This window comes from Camelus ferus, chromosome 16 (genome assembly GCF_009834535.1).
Source record: "Camelus ferus isolate YT-003-E chromosome 16, BCGSAC_Cfer_1.0, whole genome shotgun sequence".
NCBI classification, from domain to species: Eukaryota; Metazoa; Chordata; class Mammalia; order Artiodactyla; family Camelidae; genus Camelus; species Camelus ferus.
The window spans coordinates 42839866-42864782 of record NC_045711.1 but is presented as its reverse complement, the minus strand read 5'-3'; the positions used below and the strand labels follow the sequence as shown (position 1 = coordinate 42864782).

General features: G+C 43.2%; 1 protein-coding gene across 10 annotated transcripts in view; it reads right to left on the bottom strand.

The window, feature by feature from the left end:
* Positions 1 to 21736: 21736 nt before the first annotated feature.
* The window catches only part of RHOT1 (ras homolog family member T1), a 54564-nt gene continuing 51383 nt past the window's right edge, over positions 21737 to 24917 (bottom strand). For 5 of the 10 annotated variants that reach the window (XM_032457691.1, XM_032457692.1, XM_032457700.1 and 2 more), the window contains 2 exons: positions 24343 to 24486; positions 21737 to 22888 (listed from right to left, as the gene is read on the bottom strand). In XM_032457691.1, the coding sequence (XP_032313582.1) occupies positions 22771 to 22888; positions 24343 to 24486 (262 nt within the window). In that variant the 3' untranslated portion in view covers positions 21737 to 22770. Of the gene's footprint in view, positions 22889 to 24342; positions 24915 to 24917 lie in introns of those variants that run through there. The other 5 variants (XM_032457693.1, XM_032457697.1, XM_032457695.1 and 2 more) reach the window with 2 other exon arrangements.

Genomic DNA, 24917 nt, shown 5'->3' with positions numbered 1-24917 from the left:
GGCAGCTGCCTGGGAACGCCAGGCAGAGGAGTGAGACAGTGGGCACTCAAATCTGTTTCCTGCATCTCTCAGCCACACAGCCCGAGTGAGGCTGTGTGAGAACTTCTCGGCGCACGTTGTAAATACCATCTGTCACGCTGCCCGCCCAGACGTGGCCTTCCTCCCTGGAAGGGAAGCAGGCTTTATTATTTATGCAGAACGCACCCTACTTAAGCCCTGTGCCACCAAGAGAGGGAAAGAAAAGCCCAGAAGAGTCAAGGACTCCAGGGAAATGCCCCTCGGAGAGCAGCTGGTCAGGGAGGGCTTTGTCCAGCAGCTTTCTTGGGTGGGAGGCTGGCTCTCCCGGGGGTTAGGGAATTCTCGTCCTGGTTCTGCCACCAGCTTGTGGTGTGACCTTGGGCAAAGCAGCTCAACCCCGTGGGCCTCCATGTTCTCATCTGCAAATGCAGAGGTCAGACTAGATGACTTGTGACACCGCTTCCAGCTCTGAAATTCAATTGTTATCACTCTAATCCTTTGCCCTCCTGCAACTTGCCCAGAAGCCTGTTCATTTCGGATCAGCCCTTCCACCCAGGCTGGATGGGGGAATACAGGTCAGGACGTAATTCCTCAGCAGACCTGGTTCCTGTTCCAGCTCTGTCACTATTCAGCCATGTGGCTCTGGGGAGGGCACAGTTTCCTAGCCTCAGTTTTATCCTTTGTGAAACATGTAGGGGGTGGGGACTAGGAGATTTCAGCAGAAGAATTTATCTGGAAATTTCATAATCTCTGATTTTTCCTTCCAAAACCCTGCTGATAAACATCTTTATGGACTGAGGCTCCAGATACAGAGATGAATGAGACATAGCCTCCGGCCTCAGTGAAGTCTAAGACGGGTGGAGGAGACATGCTAAAAAAATCTGCAGGTACAATATGATGGGTACTGGGCAGAGATGTATGCAAAGCAGGTGGCGACAGAAAGGGGGTCCAAGCAAATGATGCTGGAGCTGAATCTTACAAGACCAAGTAGAAGCTGGCCAGGTGGATGAGGCTTGACGCGTTCAAGACGAAGGGAACTGTGTGTACTAAGGCAGGAAGGTGTGAATCTGCATGGAAACTGCCCGCTCGTTGTTCAGGCGATGGTGATATTCTGGGAGTCTTTGCACTGGCTGCTTCCTCTCACATCCCTTTGGGACAATCTGGTACTCCCTGGATGGGGGTGAGGGGCTTATGGTTGATGGCTCAACTCGGCCTCCCTGCCCATAAAAGCACACTACCAAGGAGATGAGACTAACAGTCTCCCTTTCCATTTCCTGCCTTTATCTGTTCTCTAAATTAGGATCAGTAACGCAGGTGGAAATAGGGGGCTGGCTCGAGTGGCTCCAAGGTGACCCACAATTCTCTAGCCTTGCACACCATCCGGAGCTGGATCAGAGGCGGAACGTGGCTTTGTGCAAAATGGGGCCCGGTGGCTGGCTGGCGTGGGGAGTCTGGGTTTGCTGGGCAGCCTCCCGCGTGCGGCTGGAGCACGTGATCTGTCCTACAGCTGTGGTGGCCTGTTGTGGCTCCTCGGGGAGCTGTCCTCTGCAGAGAGATGGAGTTAACCTGTCCCTTCTCCGTGAAGGACGTCCTGCAGCGGAAATGTGCTTTTCCCCCAGCCTCTCAATCTGGTTGCTGCAGCTCCAGTCTGCAGCTTGGATGCCTGCTCTGCATACTCCCAAATACACAAGAACGGCAGAAAGGAGAAACGCACGCATCCAAGCATCGGTTAGCTGTGAGCAGCCTCATAGGCTGTGAGCCATGGGGTTAACCAGGCTCAGGGAAAGCCTGTGAGGCGTTCTGCAGGCTTGGCTTGCTGCAACAATTTATATCCAAGAGAAAGGGGCTGCGAGTCAGGGAAATACCAGAAACGCCGAAGGAGTGGGAACATTTGCCAGATGGCTCCTGGGGCACAATTGTATCTGCAGAGGCACGGTCTGCAGGGGGAGGTCCGTTCACTGGAGAGCAAAGGCGCTGGCTGATGGCTCATTCATTATCCTGGGGCTTGTCTGGAGGAGCACACCCATGCCCGTCCTCTCCCCCAAGAACCCTGAAGCTCTGATTGCCTGAGGTTGAGGTGGTGATCACGGTGGAGCCTCCCCAAGCACTCCTAGCTCTGTTTCTTTAGACACCAGCCACCTGTATCTTCTTTCCCAGCTTAAGCCAGTCCACTTTCCCAACTGCCAGCTGCCATTCTCTCTCCTTAATGTAACTCACCGTGTTTAGTCAATTACATGGCTTAGGTTCCCACGATGTGAGTTTGGTTGTGCTGGCAGAGCTGAACTGTGAGGTAATCAGGATGAGGCTGGGAGTGGGTTTGAAAATATGAATAATGGGAAGGGCATTTGAAATTATTTGCTACATCAGCACAGAATTTTCAAGAGCCATTGCTTTCCCCCGATAACACATGTGTCTGCCTTTGTCTTCCTCTGTGAAACTAGACTGTGAGCAGTAGGGGGTACGTCTGTCTTGGCTTTGCTACATATTTCAGGTGGACTGGTTGGTCATTGCCTGAACCACACGGATGCCCCCGAAAGCCTTGGTTGCAGGGCAGATGGGGTGAGGACAAGTGGGCAGTCAACACAAAGGCATTCCTACTGCAGCACCCAGTGATGCTCATTTACTAGTGGTTACTGGCCTCCTCCTGCCTAAGAACAGCATCAGAGCAAGCAGAGTCTGCCTGTCGTGAGGATGACCACTTATTAGAGAACTTGTAATTGTCCATTTGCTGTAACTTCTGTGCTGTATCATGGCCCCCAGAGGACAGGATGCCTTTGGAATTACCCCACACTCTCTACCACTTAGAACCATGCCTGTCAGCCTGATATCCAGGGGTTTAGTGGAAAGCATATGTTTTTATTCATACAGACCTCCTTTTGTATCTGGCAGGATAACCTCCAGCAGGTTAGTTCAGTTAGGCTCAGTGAGCCTCAGATTCGGTGGACTTGAATGAGGCTAATGTGACCCAGCTCGCCAGCATGTAGGTGAGAAGAATGATACAGGGCCTGGCACAGAGTACCTCTCAGTCAACATCAGTGCCCCTCCCCTTCCCCTTGGATCTTCAATACTTGGTGTTGAATAAATGAATATATTATTTCAGAAATGAATATACTTTGGCATCTTTCTTGGATACATTCACATTCCAAAAAGCTCATATACTGGTTATTGCAGGTTTTTTTTTTTTTTTTAAATCCAACACCAAGGAACCAAATTTGCAGTTTACAGCAGGAGGCAGCCACCCTGTGGGGGGATAAAGTGGTTTCCAACAGATGGAGAAGTACCTAAATACAAAGAAAACTAGCTTGAGAAACAGTGTCATCAGACTTCGTGTTTGACCTCTTTCTCTCCTTGATACACGAGGCACACAGTTGGTGCCGAATAAATGCACGCCAATGGCTTGGATTCTGAGAGCTGCCAAGACTGGCTGGGAACCACATGAAGTCTCGGAGCCACAGTGTCCTCTAGTGGGGGAAAACAGCCACAACACCCCGCAGAGCCAACCAAGGCACACAAAGCCTAGGGTAGGCGGTTCCCTAAGGGGCTCCAGACCAGCACCGTGGTGCAGCCACCAGGCCGTCCAGGGCTGTCCTCATGACTGGGAAATACCAATGAAACGAACAACACATTTTCCAGGAAATGCTTTTCTGATTGTATTACTCAGAGACAGCCATTGCAGCCACACTTGTTCCTTAAAATGCACTAGGCACTCATTAGTCAATTAATGGGGTCTAGGCAATGATTCTAGGTTGCCAACATCACAAAAGGAAACCAGGCATTCGCTGCCTCTGATGAAGTACACAGCACCATCTATGAAGTATTTTTGCCACAGAACTGAATCTGAGCCTGATCCAGTCTCTAGATCTAACCACCAATTTACAGGAAACAAATTGGTAGTTAACAAATAAATTTACAGAGGAATATGTTGACCACCACCACAGGGATGCAATCAGAGAAATTCAGACCGTGGAACACTCTACAGGACAAATGACCTCGTTTCTTCAGCAGTAAATTGCAAAGGAGAAAGGGAAAGAGATGAATCTTTTTTTGGATCCTGGTTTAAACAAAGTGGGAAAAAAAAAACTTGTTTAGACAATTGGAGATAGCTGAACACTGTATTTTGATCTTAAGAAATTGTTTATTTTTTTTAAAGTGTGAAAATGGTATCGTGGTTTTTTTTTTTTTTTTTTTATTCCCTATATTTTAGCAGTACACACTGAAACATTTTCAGAAGAAATGATGTGCTGTCTGGGATTAGTTCAAAATAACTTCAGAGTGGGTGGGGGAACAGATGAAATAAGACTGGCCATGTTGATAATTGTGAAAGGTGGCTGATGGGTACACGAGGGTTCATTATGCTGTTTGCTTTATTTCTGTTTCTATTTGAACATTTTCATAATTAAAGGTAAAAAAATCTCTACTAGAAAAAGCTTCAATCTTGATTCTCCTTAATAGAGCCTGCAGACGACTCTTTTAAAGCTTCCTTCTCTGCCTCTATGAGAAAACAGGAGCCCACTGTTTGACAACTTCTGTAGGATGGAGTGTTAGGGATCACTTTCATCTGGAACATCTGAGAAACACGGTCACAGTCAGATGAACTACTGTGCTTTACAGCTGTACCATCTGAATGAGCTTCTGTTCTTTTATTTACTCCTGGATAACAGGGTGGGAAGAGGCCAGGAACCGGTGGACAGATCTCCTAAGGGACCGCTCTGACGAGTGCTCTGACACAGGGGGAGCCAGCTGTGCCCACGCGCCCTGCAATCTCCAAATTATCTGTGCAACCCTCAACCCCTGGCAACCACCCACCACTTCCCTGCAAAAAGGCACTGGATGTCAGAACGAGCGGTGGATTCAGCACCTCCGGCCTCCTTTCTAACCCTCGTACTCTCCTCTGCCACCAGCTTACATAAACACAGCTGTATCAGCAGTCCGCCAGCTGCCAACTCTCCTGGAAGATATTCGGCATTTTCCCTATTCTGGCTAAAAATAAGTCTCGGGCTCTCCTGGGCATCTGCAGGTGGTGCGCTCACTCTGTCAGGCTGGAGTTTTCATAGGATGCTGTAACTCGGAAATGTGGAAGTGCTTCTACCAAGTCCGTGGCAAAAGCTCTGCTCCTTCTTTTGCGAAATGGTCAGGAGCAAAATCAAAGCCAAAAGGAGCTTAAGGTAACGGGGTACCAGCCTCAATCCAGGTAACTGACAGAGGGCGTTGGTTCAAGTCTCAGTCCTGCTACTTAACCGGGTCTGTGACTGGTTACCCAAACTCCTTTAGCAAAAGTTCTATTTTTAATGGGGATGATAATAATACTATACCTCTTGGATACAAGAATTAAATATGTGGAAAGGACTTTGGAAACAGCTCTATAAAATGTGCTAATTTCCCCTCCTTTTTTTACACTCTCCCACCCACCCATTGTGCAAACAGACTCTTGTTACGCACTCACTAAACAAATGTCTTGAGTGTTTGCTATGTGCCAGGTACTGCACAAGGAGCTGAGAGTAAAGTGGTGAACACCACAAACAAAAATGCCGCCCTCACTGAGCTGACAGTGCTGGGGAGACTAACAGCTAACAAAATTAATTATATAAAAAGTATACAAGATAGTGATAAGAGGTACAGAGAAAAATAAAGCAAGAATTCAGGATAGGAAAGCTACCTTGTGACCCAGCAATCCCACTCCTGGGCTGATATCCAGAAAAATGAAAATTCTAAATAAAAAAGACACATGGATCTCAATGTTCACAGCAGCACTGTTTACAATAGCCAAGACATGGAAACAACTCAAGTGCCCATCAACAGACGACTGGTTTAAGATGTCACACACACACACAGGCACACAATGGAATCCTACTCAGCTATAAAAAAAGGAATGAAATATCGCCATCTGCAGCAACATGGATGGATCTAGAGAAGACCATTCAATAGGAAAAGGATAGCTTTTTCAACAAATGGTGCTGGGAAAACTGAATATCCACATGCAAAAGAATGCAGTTGGCTCCCTAACTCCCATAAATGAAGTGTTCTTGAATTAAACAGTGGTGATAGTCAGTTGTGCAGCTCTGTGACTACGTTAAACACCAAAGAATTATACACTTTAGACAGGTGAATTTCATGGTGGGTGAATCACATCTCAAGTTTTAGAAAGAGACAACTTATAAATCAATTACACTTGCATGAAAAATAAACTATAGATATGGAAAAGAAAAAAAAAAAAGAGAGAACAGGAGAAAACATTGGAGAGACTTTCCAGCAATGCTATTGTAAAAAAAGGGAACAGAAGAATGAGGACAAGATAATTTTTTCAGGTGTTAAAAACAGCAATATATTTGTATGGAAATATCCGGGAGAAAAAAAAAAAAGTTGAAGTTTCCAGGGGTGACGGGGAGAGAGAGAAAGTGTGTGTGTGGGAAGAGAGAGAGACAGAGACAGAGACAGAGAGAATTGCTGGAGGATGTACACAGAGGGGCGGGAATCCAGTGCTGAAGTAACGGGGCTGCCCTGTGGACAGTTTATCCGTAGTAACAGGAGAGAAAGTACGACAGATACGTACAAATGCAGGTATACCTGGTGTGGGAGCCTGAGGAAGCCCTCTCCCAAGTGCCCTCCTCCAGAGAGCTCAGTCTATATTCCTGGAACATCTTGCTTATAGCCTCCTGTCTCAACACGTGGCTTCGAGGAAAGCTTCAAAGGAAACACGCAAGCAAGCAAGTAAACCAGTCCCCCAGAAAACGTCCCACCCTGGTAGCTTTTTCCAATTAATTCCACCCAAACTGGTCATCCTTCTACTCTGAATTCTTTCAGTAATGTCATTCATTTCTGTGTTATTTTCATCTATTTTTTAAATTAAATTTTATTTTATTATAGAAGAGTAATACTTGCACAAATAAAATTCAGACAGAAGCAAATCTCCCCCCTACCTCGAGGCCAGCTTATTGTGTATTCTCTAAGAGATAATCTGACGTTAATAATCTAAGATAGATGATCTAAGAGGTAACAGTATATGGAACCGTGTGTGTGTATATTTGCACATATATCCCTCATTGCTTTTTTAAACCACAAATGGCATCCAGACTTACTCACTGCTCTGCATCTTGCTGTTTTCACTGGGTATGTATTTTAGAGATTGTTTCATATCAGTATACGATGTGCTGCCTCATTCTTTTCCATAACTACCATGATGCAATGGATTTTAAAATATGTTCCCAAGTCTTTGGTATTCCTTCCTTCAAGAGGTGGAGCTTGACTCCCTTCCCCTAAGTGTGGGCTGGACTTAGTTACTCACTTCTAATAAACAGAGTATGGCAAGGGGGAGAGTATAGCTCAGTGGTAGAGCGTGTGCTTAGCACGCACAAGGTCCTGGGTTCAATCCCCAGTAGCTCCATTAAACAAACAAACAAACAAACCTAATTACCCCCACCACCACCACCACCAACAAAAAACAACCAGAATATGGCAGAAGCAATGTATGCCTCCTCTGAGGTCATGAAAGAAAATGCAGCTTCCTCCTCGTTCTCCATCTCTTGAATTGCTTGCTCTTGTGGTGAAGGGAGATGTCATGTAACTCAAGCAGCCCTGTGGGAAGAGGCCCCTGTGGTGAGTGAGGACTGAGGCCTCCTGCCAACAGCAGTAGGCGCGAGCTGTCCTGGAAAGGGGTCCTGAGGCCCGAGCGCAGCCTTCTGATGACCACAAGAGATGGTGAACCAGAACCACCTGACTAAACTGCTCAATTTCTGGCCCATCTAAATGGTGAGATAACAAGTATACATGTTTCATGAGTGAGCTGAAGGAGGAAAATCAGATGACCATATCAACAGATACAGAAGAAGCAGCAGGCAAAATCCAACAGCCGCTCATGATGGGAAGGCATTGTGAGAAAAGATTCAGCGACGATGGGGGGAGGGTGTAGCTCAAATGCTAGAGCGCATGCTTAGCATGCACAAGGTTCTGGGTGCAATCCCCAGCACCTCCACTGGAAAAAAAAAAAAAAAAAAAAAAACCTCCCCCTGCCCCCCTAAAAATTAAGAAAAAAACCACAAAAACCAACTATAGATGGCAGAGAAAGACCCAAAAAGACTCTGTATGATAAAATGTCTTCAATTTTTTTTCAACAGCGTCATACAGCTTTCAGTGAACAAGTCTTTCACTTCCTTGGTTAAATTTATCCCCAGGTATTTTATTCTTTTTGCTGCAATTGTAAATGAGAATCTTAATTTCTCTTTCTGTAGCTCATTGTTAGTGTATAGAAATGCAACAGATTTTTGTATATTCATTTTGCATCCTGCCACTTAACTGTACTCCTCTTTGTACTATTTTTGTAACTTCCTGTGAACCTATAATTATTTCAAAACAAAAATTTCTTAAAAGATAAAAACCCCACAAATATACATAAAATAAGACAAAAGTGTTCTATTTCCTCCTAGCCCATTTCATCCCATTTCAATACGAAAACCTCATCAGCCACAAAGGCTGTCGTGACTATAAAGCATACTGCTCTCTCGTCCCACTGTCTCTCTCCCCGCCTCTCCAACGATGATCGGCGTATACATCTGAATCAGCTCAAACCACGCTGCTCTGCAGTGAGAAAGACAGTGTGGCACTGGGGGCTTTGAACTGGGTCTGTGCTGGCTGGACCTGCTCATGTGTGCTCAGGTGATGATTTTCCCCCGGAGAAGTCAGTATTTTCATCAGTGCTTCTTCCCCCAGCAATTCTCTGGGTCCGTGTGAGCGCCATATAATTTTAAGTTTTTGAAATGTTTCCACTTTGTTCAGAAAGTAAAGTCAGCTAAGAAACAGATCTATCTGGCTTTCTGGGCTTTCCTGCCTCTTTTCCTGACCTGGGCAGGCCTCCCTGCAGTGCAGAGAAGATCTGTCAACTGCACTCTGAGGGTGAGGAAGGAAAAGAGAAAGAATCTAGTCTTCTCCCTGGAGTGGGAAAGCAGCTAATGGCATTCAGATATTTTGAGATGAAACTGTTACCATGGGAATGTTTCCATCTCTCTCCCTTAATAATGATGGGTAGAAACAATGAACAGTACAGCTCTCAGAATTCTAGAAAGAAAGGAAACAAGGGAAGGAAAATGAAGCTGGAAGAACAGGTTCCAAAGGAAGGATTGATGAGTTCAGTCAAAGCGCAGCCCTGGGTGCATCTGAGGAGAATGGGGGCAGTTCATAGGGCAGCAGTTTTTCTTCAAGGGTCAGGGTTCCCACACAGCCCGGAGGCGGGGGGCCCTGAGGTGGGTGGGGGAGATGCTCCAGCATTGTTGGGAAGAGGGCTAAGTTGCTCCTTCCTTCTGGGGCTTTGTGTGGGGAGGGGGGTTTGGGGTGGGGTAGGAAAACGAGACCTACCAAATCCTGATGCTTCGAGCCACTTCTCTGTTCCCATCCTGGCAAAAGGTCAAAGTGCTTGAGGATCCCACCATCCCTGGGGCCTCAGACTGGATCCTGAAAGCGGAAGCACGCTAGTCCACATTTTCATCTTGCAGCCCAGGGTTTCCTATGCTGCACTGCCCTCTACCCAAAACTGCCCACTGCTGGAAGTGCATGGAAGGGTCCGCCCAGCTCACTGCCTGCTGGGCTCCTGTTTCGCCAGGACCTTGAGAAGTCAAAGCACAGACGACTCATTGATGAGCAAAAGAGGTTACCTTTTGTGACAGACATTGTACCCTTGTCTGCTACAGCCCCATACCCTCTCTCAGAAGGGTCTGTTGCCTTTTTTGTTGTTTCTGTTTTTTAAGACGAGTTACCCTAACAGAGCCATCCTAACCACAAAATGAAGGGGAATCCAACCTGCTGGAGGGGAATTTAAGAACTCGTGTTGATGAATGGGTAAAGATATGCAGAAGGGGTGCTCCCTTAATGTAAGCACCTCTTAAGTATCACACACAGAGGAAAGACATGAACACCACCCACCAAGCATCCCTGTACATGCGAACTGATCTAAGGTGAGGCAAGGTGATGATGGACTGTCTGCTCACCTAAAGCCTTATCTGTCAGTTCTCCCAGAACTAGGTTTGCTTGGAGTATCAGAATCTAGGGATTTCCATTTTGTTCTTGAGATCTTTAGTGAAAATACAATTCAAGCAGCACCTGAACTGTTCCTCGGAGGTAGCAGGCGGACGTTAATCCTCACAGGGGTGCTGTGCAAAGACCAGGAACCATACTGGGCTGGTGCACAACCAGAGGACAGTGTCTTCCTTCTCTAAACGAGCACCCAGTGAAGCAACACATATGTCTGTCCCCGTTTCTCACACTTTCCAGAACGACACACGTTTTCTGTTCTAGAATTTATGATTCACAAAGAGAAAGCCAGTTAAAATTTTTGATTTAGCATAAAGATCAGCTCAGCAGAGATGGAGCAGCAGGGAGCTCTAAAGACAGGTGGCTCCACCAGCAAAGAGAAACCAGCCCAGAGACCTAAAGGCAAGCTTCCTTGTCTGACCCCCCAGCTGCCTTGGATTTGGGAACTCCACGGTCCCAGCCACACAAGGAGGGCTCTCTGGCAGGTGACAGCCTCTCTTAATTCTTTCTCACCGACTGCTGGTCAAGCCAGAGCTTCTTCATTTGGACTTTGAATGACATTTCTGGTAAACAGTAACTCTCACTCCCAAAATGTGAATCCCAAGACGTGGGAGAATCCTGATTACAATGTAAGATGCTGTATCTGTGCCTGGCAGATACATAACCTGGCACGTGTTTCAGCTGCCACTTAAACCTAACAGGTATGAACACTGCTCTCATGCTGCTTGATGTGAATGCCCATTTTAAGTGCATTATTATACATTGTGTTTCAAACTCAGCTGCTACTCTGACATTTTTTTTTATACAAGTGTGTGTCAAAATTTTTTCACATACCACATTGATGGAAATTCCTTCCAAGAGGTGACTGCTGACCTCCAGCCCCAGAAGTACGAGGCACACAGGAACTTAACTCCTTCAGACTGAGTGAAACTGACTAAATACTTTTTTAACTTTTTTTTTATTGAGTTATAGTCACTAAATACTTTTTATGCATCAACTGTTCAAGGTCCAAACTGAACATGACCTCCTCCACAAAGTGGAGTGCCTCAGCTTGGGACAATTCCCCCTTTGCTTGAATTCCCATTGCACCGGATTTTCTTTCTTATAGTTCTCATTGTTTTTCTGTTTGTAGCAGACTTACACATTACCTCTCGGAAGATACAAATCTTTTGAATACTAGAGCCTTCCCTCAACATAACTATCTCACCTTTGTTTCCCACAACACCAAAGCCCAGCACTTTATACACAGAAGCCTCCAAATACACATTTGTGAATGAATGACCGACCAAGCAGTACGGAATCCCTCCGACTAAAACTTACTACAGTCTCGTAGGAGAGACTGTTGCACTCAGGTGAAGGAGGATAGTTGACCAGATGACCCAAAGAAAAGCTTAGACCCCAATTCTGAGACCTGTGACCACTGAGTCTGAATTACCTGAGTCCGTGCATGCCATTCTGTAGTTGATTTTCCCAAGACCCCTCCCCACAGCATCTCTGCTGGCAGAGCCATCTCAGCAGAAAATATTTGGATTTCCCTTTAGTTTTATTTCCTCACTCAGTCCAATAAGTTGCATTGACTTCCCTGGAGTTTTAAGGCAAGTAGCCTAAGTTCGTTTATTTGCCTATTTACTCATTCATTCAAAAAATATTTATTGAGTGGGGAGAGTATAGCTCAGTAGTAGAGTGTGCTTAGCAGGCACAAGATCCTGGGTTCAATCCCCAGTACCTCCATTAAAAATAAATTAAAAACTTAATTACCTCCCTCGTCCCCCCAAAATATATTTATTGAGCAGTAGCTATGTGTCAAGTATTGTTCTAGGCTCTGAGTATTCAGTGGTGATTAAGACACCTTGACATCAGTCTTGGTGATGATATTTTGGATCTGACTCCAAAAGCAAAGGCAACAAAAGCAAAAACAAACAAGTGGGACTGTATCAAACTAAAAAGCTCCTGCACAGCACAGAAAATCATCAACAAAGTGAAAAGGCAACCTACTGAATGGGAGAAAATATTTGCAAATCACACATCTGATAAGGGATGAATGTTCAAAATATATAAAGAACTCATAAAACTCAACAGCAAAACAATAAATTAAAACATGATTAAAAATGGGCAGAAGATCTGTATAGACATTTTTCCAAAGAAGGCATACAAGTGGCCAACAGGTACATGGAAAGATGCTCAGTATCACTAATCATCAGGGAAATGCACATCAAAACCACAAGGACTATCACCTCACACCTGTTAGAAAGGCTATTATCAAAAAGACAAGAAATATAAATGAAGAAGAATATGAAAAGGAATATATGTACATATATGTATGACTGAACTATTATGCTGTACACCAGAAACTGACACAACACTGTAAACTGACTGTATTTTAATTAAAAAAAAAAAAGACAAGAAATAAATGATGGCAAGGATATGGGGAAAAGGCAATCCTTGTGCACTAATGGTAGAAATATAAACTGGTGCAGCCACTATGGAAAATAGTATGGAGGTTCCTCAGAAAATTAAAGAACTGCCATACAACCCAGCAATTCAACTTCTTGGTATTTGTCTGAAGAAAACAAAAACACTAACTTGAAAAGATAGATGTAACACCATGTTCATCATTACATTGTTACTCACAGTAGCCAAGATATGGAAACATACTGATACACATAAGTCACTGAATAAATGTATCTGGGAAAAGGCATTGTTCTCCCTTACATAGCAACTAATAAATGAAGAAGAAATGACAGAGGTAGGAAACTTGGTGAGTATCATAGTAGTAACTATTCTGGGCAAGAACAGTAATAGTCAAAATCACAATGGGATACCACTTCACACTGGTTGGTGTTGAATATTACAATAAATGGTTGAATGGTTACAATAAAATAAGATAATGATAAGTGTTGCCAAGGATGTAGACGAACAAGAAACTTCAGGGGCTGCTGGTGAGAATGCAAAATGGTGCAGCTACTTTAGAAAACACTTTGGCAGTACCTCAAAATATCAAAACAGAGTTACCAAGTGACCCAGCGATTCCACTCCCAGGTATACACCCAAGGGAAACGAAAACATACGTCCACACAAAAACTTGTACACAAATGTTCATGGAAGCATTATTCATACTAGTCAAAAAGCAGAAACAGTCCAAATGTCCATCAGCTGATGAACAGATAAAACAAAATATGCTAAAGGCATACCTTGTTTTATTGCACTTCACAGATACTCTCTTTTTTTTTTTTTTAAACAAATTGAAGGACTGTGGCAACCCTGTGTTGAGCAAGTCTATCGGTGCCATTTTTTCCAACAGTATTTGCTCACTATGTGTCTCTGTCACATTTTGGTAATTTTCACAATATTCAAACTTTTTCATTATTATTATAATTTGTTGTAGTGATGTGTGATCAGTGATCTTTGATGTTACTATTTTAATCGTTCTGGGGCGCCATGAACTGCACCATGTAAGACAGCAGACATAATCAATAAAGGTGTGCGTTCCTTCTGCTCCACCAACTGGCTGCTCCCGTCTCTCCCTCTCCTCAGACCTCCCTATTCTCCAAGACACAACAATATTGAAATAAGGCCAATTAATCCCTACAGTGGCCTCTAAGTGTTCAAGTGAAAGGAAGAATCGCACATCTCTCTTTAAGTCAAAAGTTAGACACGATTAAGCTTAGTGAGAAAAGGCATGTCAAAAGCTAAGCGAGCCTACAAGCTGGGCCTCTTTGGCCAAACATCTAGCCAAGTTGTGAACGCAAAGGAGAGGTTCTTGAAGGAAATTAAAAGCGCCACTCCAGTGAACACACGAATGATTAGAAGGCGAAGCAGCCTATTGCTGATGTGGAGTAAGTTTCAGTGGTCTGGATAGAGGATCGAACCAGCCAACATTCCCTTAAACCAAAGCCTGACCCAGAGCAAAGCCCCAGCTCTCTTCAACTCTATAAAGGCTGAGAGAGGGGAGGAAGCTGCAGAAGAAAAGTCGGAAGCTAGCTGAGGCTGGTTCATGAGGTTTAAGGAAGGAAATCATCTCCACAACATGAAAGCGTAAGGTGAAGCAGCAAGTGCTGAAGGAAAAGCTGCAGCAAGTTACCCAGAAGATCCAGCTGAGATAATTAATGGAAGTGGCTACGCCAAACAACAGATTTTCAGTGTAGATTAAAGTCTATACTGGAAGAAGATGCCATCTAGGACCTTTCATAGTTAGAGAGTCGTCAATGCCTGGCTTCAAAGCATCAAAGGACAAGCTAACTCTCATTAGGAGCTAATGCAGCCGGTGACTCCAAGTTGAAGCCATATGCTTATTTACCATTCCAAAAATCCAAGGGCCCTTAAGAATGTGCTCTATAAATGGAACAACAAAGCCTGGATAACAGCATATCTATTTACAACATGATTTACTGAATATCTTAAGTCCACTGTTGAGACCTACTGCTCAGGAAAAAAAAAATCCTTTCAAAATATTACTGCTCATTAACAATGCACCCAAGCTCTGGTCACCTAAGAGCTCAGATGGAGACATACAATGAGATTGATGTGTTTTTTTTTTTGCCTGCTAATGCAACATCCATTCTGTAGCCCACAGATAAAGGAGTAAATTCAACTTTCAAGTCTTATTATTTAAGAAATACATTTCATAAGGCCAGAACTGCCATAGACAGTGCTTTCTCTGAAAGATCTGGGCAAATAAGTTGAAAACCTTCTGGAAACAATTCACCATTCTAGATGCCAGCAAGAACATTTGTGCTTATCGAGGAAGGGGTCAAAATATCAACATTAACAGGAATTTGGAAGAAGTTTATTCCAACCCTCATGGATGACTTTGAGAGGTTTAAGACTTCAACGGAAGAAGTAACTGCAGATGTGATGGAAATAGTGAGAGAACTAGAATTAGAGGTGGAGCCTGAAGAAGGGACAGAATTGCTACCATCTGTGATCAAACTTCCAAAGATGAGAAGCTGCTTCTCATGGATGAGCAAAGAAGTGGGTTCCTGCGTTGGAGTCTACTCCTGGTGAAGATGCCATGAAGACTGTTGAAATGACAACAAAGGACTTAGAATATCACGTAAACTTATTTGATAAAGCAGTGGCAACGTTTGAGATGACTGACTCCAATTATAAAAGAATTTCTACGGTGGGTAAAATGCTATGAAACAGTATTGCATGCCACGAGAAATCATCTGTGAACAAATACCGCAAACTTCATTGTTTCTTATTTTAAGAAATTGCTACGGCCACCCCAACCTTCAGCAACCACCACCCTAATCAATCAGTAGCCATCAACACTGAGGCAAGACAAGATCCTCCACCAGCCACAAGATTGCAACTCAGTGAAGGCTCAGATGATGGTTAGCATTTTTTTCAACAATAAAGTATTTTTAAATTAAGGTATGGACCTTGTTTTTTTAAGACATAGTGCTATGGCACACTTACTAGACCACAGTATAGTATACACATAACCTTTATATATGCACTGGGAAAGCAAAAGGTTTGAGTGATTCACTTTATTGCGGTATTTGCTTTATTGCGGTGGTCCGGAACTGAACCTGCAATATCACCAAGGTATGCCTGCATTTCCATACAATGAAGTATTACTCAGCTTCCCTCCAAAAAAAAAGGAACAAAGTACTGATACATCCTGCAAGATGAACGAATCTTGAAAATATTATGCTAAAAAGAAAGAAGCCAGGCACAAAAGACCACATATTGTATGATTCTATTTCTATGAAATGCCCAGAACAGGCAAACCCTATTATGATTATGGCAACTTTTAAAATGTTTCAAATTATTTCAAAATAAAAAGTTAAAAAAATAAAATCAGGGTGAGATCACCCAGAGACAGTATGGATGGAGGGGGTAAGGAAGCTCAGGACAGAACCATGGGCTATGCTGACACTTTAAAGGCTGAACAGAGGTTGAACAGCCAGCAAGGGGCCGAGAAAGAGAAAGCAGCCATCAAGATAGGGAAGTCTGCTATTCTGCGCCGCCTGCCAAGACAACAGGGGTGAAGGACATTTTATTGACCCCAATACTCAAGACAGTTTAATCAAGACATTCGTCAGACACATGTAGGAACAAAAACTGGCTGTTACCCATGCCTCTGCAGTTTGCCCCGAAGCAATGGCTCAGCTCTGCTCAAGTGCAGGCGCGGCAGAGGCTTGCCCCCCAGTGGTGCTTGCTGTAGGGACACAGATCTGTTCTCCTGGGGCAGGGGGAAGATGAAATGCCACTGGGGACAGATCTCAGTGAATGTGCACAAAGTTCCTAGTCTTCATTTTAGAGAGAGGGAAACAGAACCAGAAAAGTCAAGCAATTCGCACGATGAATGCAGCAAAGTTGTGATTCAAACTCTTAGCTCTAAGTCCGTGCTTTTCTACTTTTCCCCTAGCAACGTAGTGAATTTCCAGTACCATTAAAAGATCATTTCGTCTCCAGGGCTGCTAGTCAGTGTTTCCACAAGGGCTGCAGTGACTGAGTAAAGCTGCTTCTCAAGAAAGGGTTGCATAAATCAAGAAAATTAAGTTAGACCCAAGCAGACTGATGTGTATCCTCCTAGGCAGGCACACAATGGTAGGGGGAGAGGAGGGGGGGTTGTGGCGCAAAATCAGGACTCAGTTCACTGCCAGTAGGGCACAGCTGGGCAGGACGGAGACTGGTCAGCTACCCCAGGTCCTCCTCAGGGACAGAGGAAAGGCAGTTTGTTGAGACCTGCCTAGTACACATCGCCCCACTGCTTAAACCCCTTTAATGGAATCTCCAGAGAGGGAAAAAGAAATAGTATCCAGACAAAGCAGAGGTAAGGGCAGGGTGTTTGTGCTGCCAACAGGAGGATGAAGTGGACCAAGACTCAGCCCCTGGACACTGGCCTCATGAAGGGCCTTGACCCTCCAAGACCCAATGACGAGAAGCTCGGAGGACGTGGTCTTAGACGGAGGCAGCAAGTGGCAAAGCACTCAACAGAGAGTGACCAAGGTGCATTCTTAGAACTGAAAGAAGACCTCTTTGACTAGCGTGTAGTTGGACGGGAGAGTATAGATTTGGCTGCAAAGAAGGTGTGGGGCCAGGTCTGCTGGGCTTTGTAAACTACCTGAAGATTTGAATTTTATCACAAGAGGAAAAGGAAGACATTAGGTGTGTTCCCTTTTTAAATCAACATTATACTTACATGTAATTAACTTACTGTCTTAAAAAAAAAACATAACCACTGTTAACTTAGTTATCCAAATAGACTGTAACTTCTTCAAGGGAAAAGACGTTGTACGGAACTTCCTCTAACTCAGCATCCAATGAGGCGGATCTCCAACTTTTGCAGGAATCACAGGGTGGGGGGTTGTTAGCACACATTTTGCTGGGCCCCAGTCTCCAAGTTTCTGATTCAGTAGGTCTGGAGTGGGGCCTGAAAACTGTATTCCTTACAAGTTCCCAGGCGTTGTGACCACAGTCTGAGAATCTGGGGGGAAAGTAAGAGATCCGAGAGAATCAGGAACAAAAGAGTAAGTTAAGTATATGTAGACACAGTCAGCCCCTTATGCTCCAGACAGGCTACAGAACCTGCTGGGATAAAAGAGGCTGCAATTATAGAAATCCCAGAGGCAGACGGGAGAAGCAGTGACAAAAAACAGTTGAGTTAATCAGAAACTAGCAGCTTTTCCCTCTTCTAAAACCCCTGTTCCAAGGTAATTTTCCATTTACAAATAAGAAGTGAAACAGTATTTTTTTTTCAAAATAAACAATTTTAGAACAATTAAATAAAAATCATAAAAAGTGCCTTTAAAAGAATAGTTAACATCCGTACCTCCCTCAATTATCTCTACCTGAAATAAACCTAACCGCCAAGCCTGCACTCCTCTAAATAGACACCATCAATTACCCGGTGACAGCTCCCAGAAGGGAAGGCAAAATGCCTCAGAGGAACTGAAAGGCGTCCAGAAAATTTGCTTTGCCAACTTTAACCCTTCTTAGTAATAGAAATGTCAAAACTCTTCACTGTTTTTTTTTTCTTTCTTCTCTCTCTCTTTTTTTCCCCCAGGCCTGGCTTTTTTTTTTTTTTTTTAATCAGAACATCCAGCATATTTACTAACAGTATAAAACCCAGGCAAGTTGTGGAGGCTGGCTCCTATGGTGGAAGGAGTGCTGAACTGGGGCCAGGACATCTGGGTTCCCGGGCCTAGCTCAGGCACAGACTAACAGTGTGGCTTTGTCCTCAGTTTACACTATAAAAGCATGAAGTTGGACAGATGGTCTTTGTGGTCTATTTAAGCTCTGAAATTTTGACTTTAAAATCTAAAGAAATAAGAAGCATTATCTCATTGTCATGCGCACAAGGGGACAGTCCCCAGAAAACTAGACTTTAAACTAAACTCTCTTGTGGGGTTGTTTTACCTTCTGGGCATGTCAATTACACAACCACACAAATGGGAAACACACATGGACAAAGTACCAAAAGCACAGCTGAATGCTCCGAAGAAGCGGGTTCCACGCTCCCTTTACCTTCTGATGCCACACTGCCCTCCGACTCAGCTAGAGCACCAAGTTCTGGTGAACAATACCACCAGTAAAAGTGAGATAAACACTTCTTGCAGCTCCAATCTTAGTTTCCCTCCCTACAATAAAACATGACTACAGTAGTTTTAAGTTCTTCCTAGTAGGGCGCTTTTTCAAATTCCAAAACTACAGGTAATTAAAAAAAATCTGCTATGCGTTTATTACTGTTCTGGGGTGCCTGCAATGCTCACAGGTACCTGCTCTTGGAATTCCCCTACTTACAGGCTCTGCCGAAAGGCAGGTCTAGGCACCACCATATGTGTATTTTTCTCTCCTAATGGAGGTACTAGGGATTGAATCCAGGACCTCCTGTATGCTAAGCACGTGCTCTACCACTGAGCCATACCCACCCCCACTGCTATGCATTTATTACTAAATGCTTTCATCAGTTACACCAGGAGTTGGTCAAATCTGGCTCACAGCCTGTTTTTCTACAGCCTGTGAAATAAGAATAGTTTCTACATTTTTAAGTGGCTAAAATAATCAAAATAAGAGTATTTTCTGACAAGTAAAAATTATACAAAATTCACATCTCAGTGCCTATAAATAAAGTTTTATTGGAATGCAGTCATGCTCACCTGTTTACATAACGTCTATGGCTGCTTTCCTACAATGACACAGTTGAGCAGCTGAAAAAGTCTCAACTATGTACTATCTGACCTTTTACAAAAAAAGTTTGTGACCCTCTAAGTTACATCAAAGCACATAGACCCATATGATTCAGTAACAGACACTTCCAAGGGTTATCTGATCATAAAAGATATATATATAAACTATGAATAGGAAAATGCTGGAAGAGGAGGTGTTCTTACGGAATTTGGATTTTTCAATGCGTGAAGATAATACTGGCAACGCCTCCTTGTGTGCGTGCATCAGACACGCAGCTTTCAAAACCAGAAGGAATGACAATCTGTCGATTTCACTGTCTGACTTCTGCAACTGACTATGCTAAAGGAGAAGAGAAAATTCGCAGAGCAAAACACCATCATTGTAAAAAATTGCTAGGAACCAGAAGGGCACTACAGAGGTAGGAACTGTTTCCTAATGATGTCAAAATCTCGCCTTCTAGTAAGGTGCTTGGTGCTTTCTGAATCCAAAATAACTGGGACAAATGGTGTGACAAGTGTGAGTGTGCCACGGGAGGCAAGGGGACATAGGTTCTGAATTTGGGATGCACTAAGAGAGATCTGAGACATGTAACTGTGATACTCACAGGTCAGAGACCTCCACAGAGCTGAGAGCCAAACAGGTAACAGACATTCGCTCTCACTGATAGAGACTTTTGATAAATAGAGTTAAAAAGACAAGAATTCGTTGGCAAGCTTGGAGGTGTTAGTTAAGTGGGCTACTGGGACTGTGAACCTGGGGATCAAGGATTTTGGAACGGTCAGGCTACCTGCCTGGAGCATTCTCATGCTATAAACGTTAAATTTGAACTTAGCATCTTGACATGTGGTATTTCTCAAAAAGCATCTAGTCTCGAATCAGCTTCCTGAAAACACACGGACTATTAAAAATTTGAGGATGATGCCAAATAAGCGTACTAATGAAAATTAGGTCACATACCCATTTTTAAGATTTGCTTATATATTTTAGAGACACTTTCACACTGACGTTTACAATTCAGCCAAAAGGAGCATCAGAGCTAACACAAGTCACATTGTGAGGGCCTGGGTAGGAAAGGTTTATGCTCTAAGCAGTTTGAGCACTTACCTCCGTTTCCCCCCTGCTAGTCATCATCCAGCTGCCTTCCCTCAGGTCAGGAAAGTTCTGCTTTCATTCAGGACTGGCTCAGCAGGGTGCGTCCTCTTTGGTGCCTTTCCCTGACAGGTGATGTAGAGATCTGGGCGAACAGATCCCCACCACCCGCCTAGCTCTTCTTTCATGGGCCATGTCAGGATGGCTCTGTGCTCCCCAGACTCCTACCATCAGAACCCACTGCTCTGTCACACTCGTAAGCTCTGATGATGTGCGACGTGGATCATTCTTTGGTCAAATTGTGAAAGAGAAAGACGTATGAATGGTAAGAAGTAACAGACCCTTGACGTGCTAATTAAGGTTAAGTTACTACCTTCTGCCAAGGGACTACAAACCTTCAAAGTGATATTTCTTCACAGGACCACCTCAAAATTCATTAAAACACTGTAGCAAGCAGTCTCAGAATTATCCATTTAAAAGATAATGCAATTGGTGCAAAGTGAAAGGTTTCCCTTCAGTCCTCCCGTTCCCATTTTTCCTTAGTGCCCTTACAGCTTGCATCTTCTGAGTAACTGGTAGAAATGAGAAGAAGCCCATCACTGTACTGATCCACACGCTTCCCCACGTTAACCAGTCCCTCAAGTGGATTGGAAATAAAGAAAAAGATCCACAGGAGCCTGGGGGTGAAAGAGGAGAATCTGGCGGGCATTCCCTCTGCAGGCTGCCTCCAGGGAGGGGGCGTGTCAAGAGCAGGCGGCAAACAGGGCCGCTGCCGGTCTGTCTTCCTGTGAATCAGACTCGTAAGCGTCCGATGAAAAGATGAAGAGAAAAAAATCTAAATGTGTGAACACGCTGCTTTCCTCCTCTTGGAGAAACTACCCTCTTTGCTCTGGTTCTCACAACCACAACAATCTACAAGGCATACTCACTTAAAACAGTATTTCAGTCTGAACAGGGAAGAACTTGGAAGGAGAGAATTAACCGTCATTGGATGCTGGGTACCTGAAATTTATCTGGTAAATGAGGTAACTCTCAAAAAATAATGAAAATGAGGAGTCACCCCATTTTTGCTTAGTTTTCCTTCTCAAATTCTGAATGAAAATGGGAGGGAGGGAGGCAGGGAAGTACACAAGTAAACAGGGCACATACTATTTGACAAGCTTATAGTTAGTAAATTATGCTCTTCCTAGCTGCTCAAGGAATGTGGTCTTAGGGGAAAACATCCCTCAGAACAGCAAAGGGGAAAAAACCCATGTTACAGGAGAAAGTAAACATGTAAATCACAGCAAAAACCACACTGGTCATGTATGTGTAGGAAAAAACAACTGGCCTTTTCTAAGAATAGATTTCCGCACACCTTTAAAACAGATTTCCCCTTATATGTACAAATCACACTGGTCTTTTCCTAGTAAGTCTTATCTTTCTGTATAAAAAAATAATTTGCAATATAAGAAAGACAGAAACCAGAGGATTTCATACACATCTGTACAGAAACATTTACTTTCGTAAGACAAAAAAACTCAAGATCACAATACACAGCAGTTATTTATTTAAATACTTGAAAAGGTCAATGATGGAAAAAAATAGGTTTATCATGAGAGTTTATATTCATTAGATTTATTTTACCATTTAAAAAAGGGCTGCTTCTAGGTTATCCTAGCCAGAGGGAGCACGCTTCATGGCACATGCAGCTACTGTAATACGCTATTAACAGACAGGGCCATTATAGGATGATTTACACTTTGGGAGAAAATTCAATAGTAATAATGGCGACTGTTTATTTAAACTAAAAACACTGATAATATACAAATCTTTTTTCTCATTTGATTGAAAGGGCTATAAAATTCAACGTCCTGACAAAGGAAGCCACAGAATCGCACAGGTGACACCTCTGCTAACTGCCTTCAGCTTACTCCTTCCCTCGAGGAGAGCCTCACAACTCAGCTGAACAATTTTCTAGACCACACGATGGCTTCGAGGCCGGACTACCGCGAGGGACAGCACTGAAAGAAAGTTGTGTTTTTTAAAACTGGAGAGAAAATGGCAAATTGTGCCTCGTGTACTGAAAGTACTCAAAGATCATTCTGAGTAAATGTGAAATAAATAAGTGATCAATGAGTAAATACAATCTCTGAGCTGACTTAAACCTAGGAGAGTGAGCCAACTTGAGCGCAAACACCACGTGGAAACGTCTAGAAACGTCATTCCTAGAACTCAGTTTGGGAGACCATATCTTGCCTGAATATGTACATTATTTACAAAAGATTCCCTTTTGGCCTCTGAAATTCAGCCACCTTAGTTTGGCTGTTAAGCTGTTTCTTTCCATATGCCAGCCAATACTGCAGTTATAACTAGCATTAAAATACTCTAATGCATGAATTACAAATATTAATAAAGTAACTCTGCATGTATAAATATCTCAGTATTTCTAGCGGAATTTAAAGCATTCAGAATGTACATAAAAGTATTTGTTTTTGGTAGGGCCAGCATTTTTTTTTTCTCAAATCATCGCTGTTTCAATAATGCTTTGTACATAGCAAAGCCCAAAACTGCAAAAACGGTAGCACCAAAACTTGCTCGAAGCCAAAACGTGGAGCTCTTGAGGTCAGCTTGTGTCACGTGCCTGTAGTCAAAAAATATAATTAATGTTTAAAACAAGATTAGTATGGAAAAAAAAAGTTGTATTAACAGTCTACTTTTAGGGAAGTATTAGCACACTTGTCAGGCTAATTGCATACAGTACTGTTCCTCAAAAACATGTATCAATAAAGCCACATTAGTACAATAAAGTACATTGCTTAGATAACCATTATCTTACACATTAATAAAGACAAACGTCTTTACAATTAGTTATTATTTGAGAGGAAGCGACATCTAAAATGTTAGACATTTTCTTCACATGGGAAATGGGGAACTTAGACAAATCAAACTGCCAATTTTTAATACCACCATGGTCCTTCAAAATGAGAGGTAAGACTGAGACTTCACAATTTTGAGAGTCAATCTCATGGAACTTGATGTGCAATCTCCTGCCCCCCAGGAACCAACCAAAAGCTATCTTGTAAGCAGTTAAGTGACAAGTGACAATACTTTTCTAAGAGCAATGCTTAAAATCGACTTTGGAAACATTGAGCCCCATAAAAGTTTACCAAAAGAAATTCCAGAGGGGGAGGGGGAAAGATTTACCAGTTCACATGTAATTTGGTTACTGCTGATTGAAGAAAGAACAAGAAAAAAAAAAACCAAACAAACCAAACCAAACCCTGGTATTAGTCAGACAGGCAGTGATGATGGTACCAACTAAAGGACATAATGTAACATGATGGACTGAAAGGTCATGACATAAAAGAAGCCATACTATGCATGACAAGAACAGGGACAGCCTGTATCACAAACTGAGTTTGTGAGCATGCTCAGTTAATAACGCTGCTAAGCACCCTCAAGGGCCTCAAGTATGACAGCTTACCATGAAGAGGAAAAAGCTTTAGAGCAAGTGTCACTGACACTTTAGTTAAGTGAACGCAACTGAGGTGATGTAGAAAACTTACAGAGTTAAGAGCTTAGAGAGACTGTCTAGCTTATTTTATAACTATGTTAAACAGATTTGAAGCAAGAGTCAGGCATCATTAAAAGGCCAAGACACTGACATATGCAAAAGAGTTAAGAGCCAAGAATATAAACTGTACAAAACTACTTTGTCTCCGTAAAGGTCAGAGTGAACAATCAGATTAGTTATCACAAAAGGTGCACTCAGTACCTCCCTAAGAATTAGGTCTATAACACAAGCAGAGTGCTCCATGCTTATCACCACAGTTAAACGACACACAGCACTTCAACTTCTTATCCTTCACAGTTTCTAGCCAAAAATACAAACAAAAAAATCACTCCTTATGTAATTATTATTTTACAGAGCAAAGTAATAACACGGGTTCATTCCACCTTGCAAGTTAGTTCTTCCAACAGGCAATGTTTCATTTAAAAAAAAAAAAAGTTAGGGAAGAAAAGAGCTTAGGTTTTTAGTTTTTCCACTTGGAAAAACTCCAACAAGGCCAACCCACTGGTTGTGGGAGCTGTTACCTGGCTTCAAGAAAAAGTGGACCATGAGATGACTCCATGAAGATGGAATCTTCTACAGAGCTGACGGCGTGCACCTGGTGAGTAACACTGCCTTCGTCGTCTGCTAACAGCACGGCACCCCACTCAGCTACCCGGGCTCTTAACCTTTTGTACACATGCACAGTTTGTAGTTCACAGCACAGCTCACAAAAGAAGGGGACTGAAAATAGGATCTCTCAATTAAACATCCCACACATAAATAGAGCTGCCACCCTCTTTGAGGCATCTCATGCTTTCTACACATTTAAAATAAATGTATTCTATAGAAAAGTACCAAACTTAAAAAATCTACCTATAAATATATACTCTTTTAAAAACACTCACATACCAGGCAAAAAACCTAAGGCCGTTATACACATTCTCCATATGCCCCCCAGAGGCTGGTCTCGGTATATCTGAAACACTAAGAGAATCCCAGTACCTGACAGTATGTGGTGACCAGAAGTCCTCACTCAAAACGAGGCTAACAACTATTAGTCATGAAGTGTGGAGATGCTTCTAATTTCAGACTACTAAAAACTGCAAACACACATCTG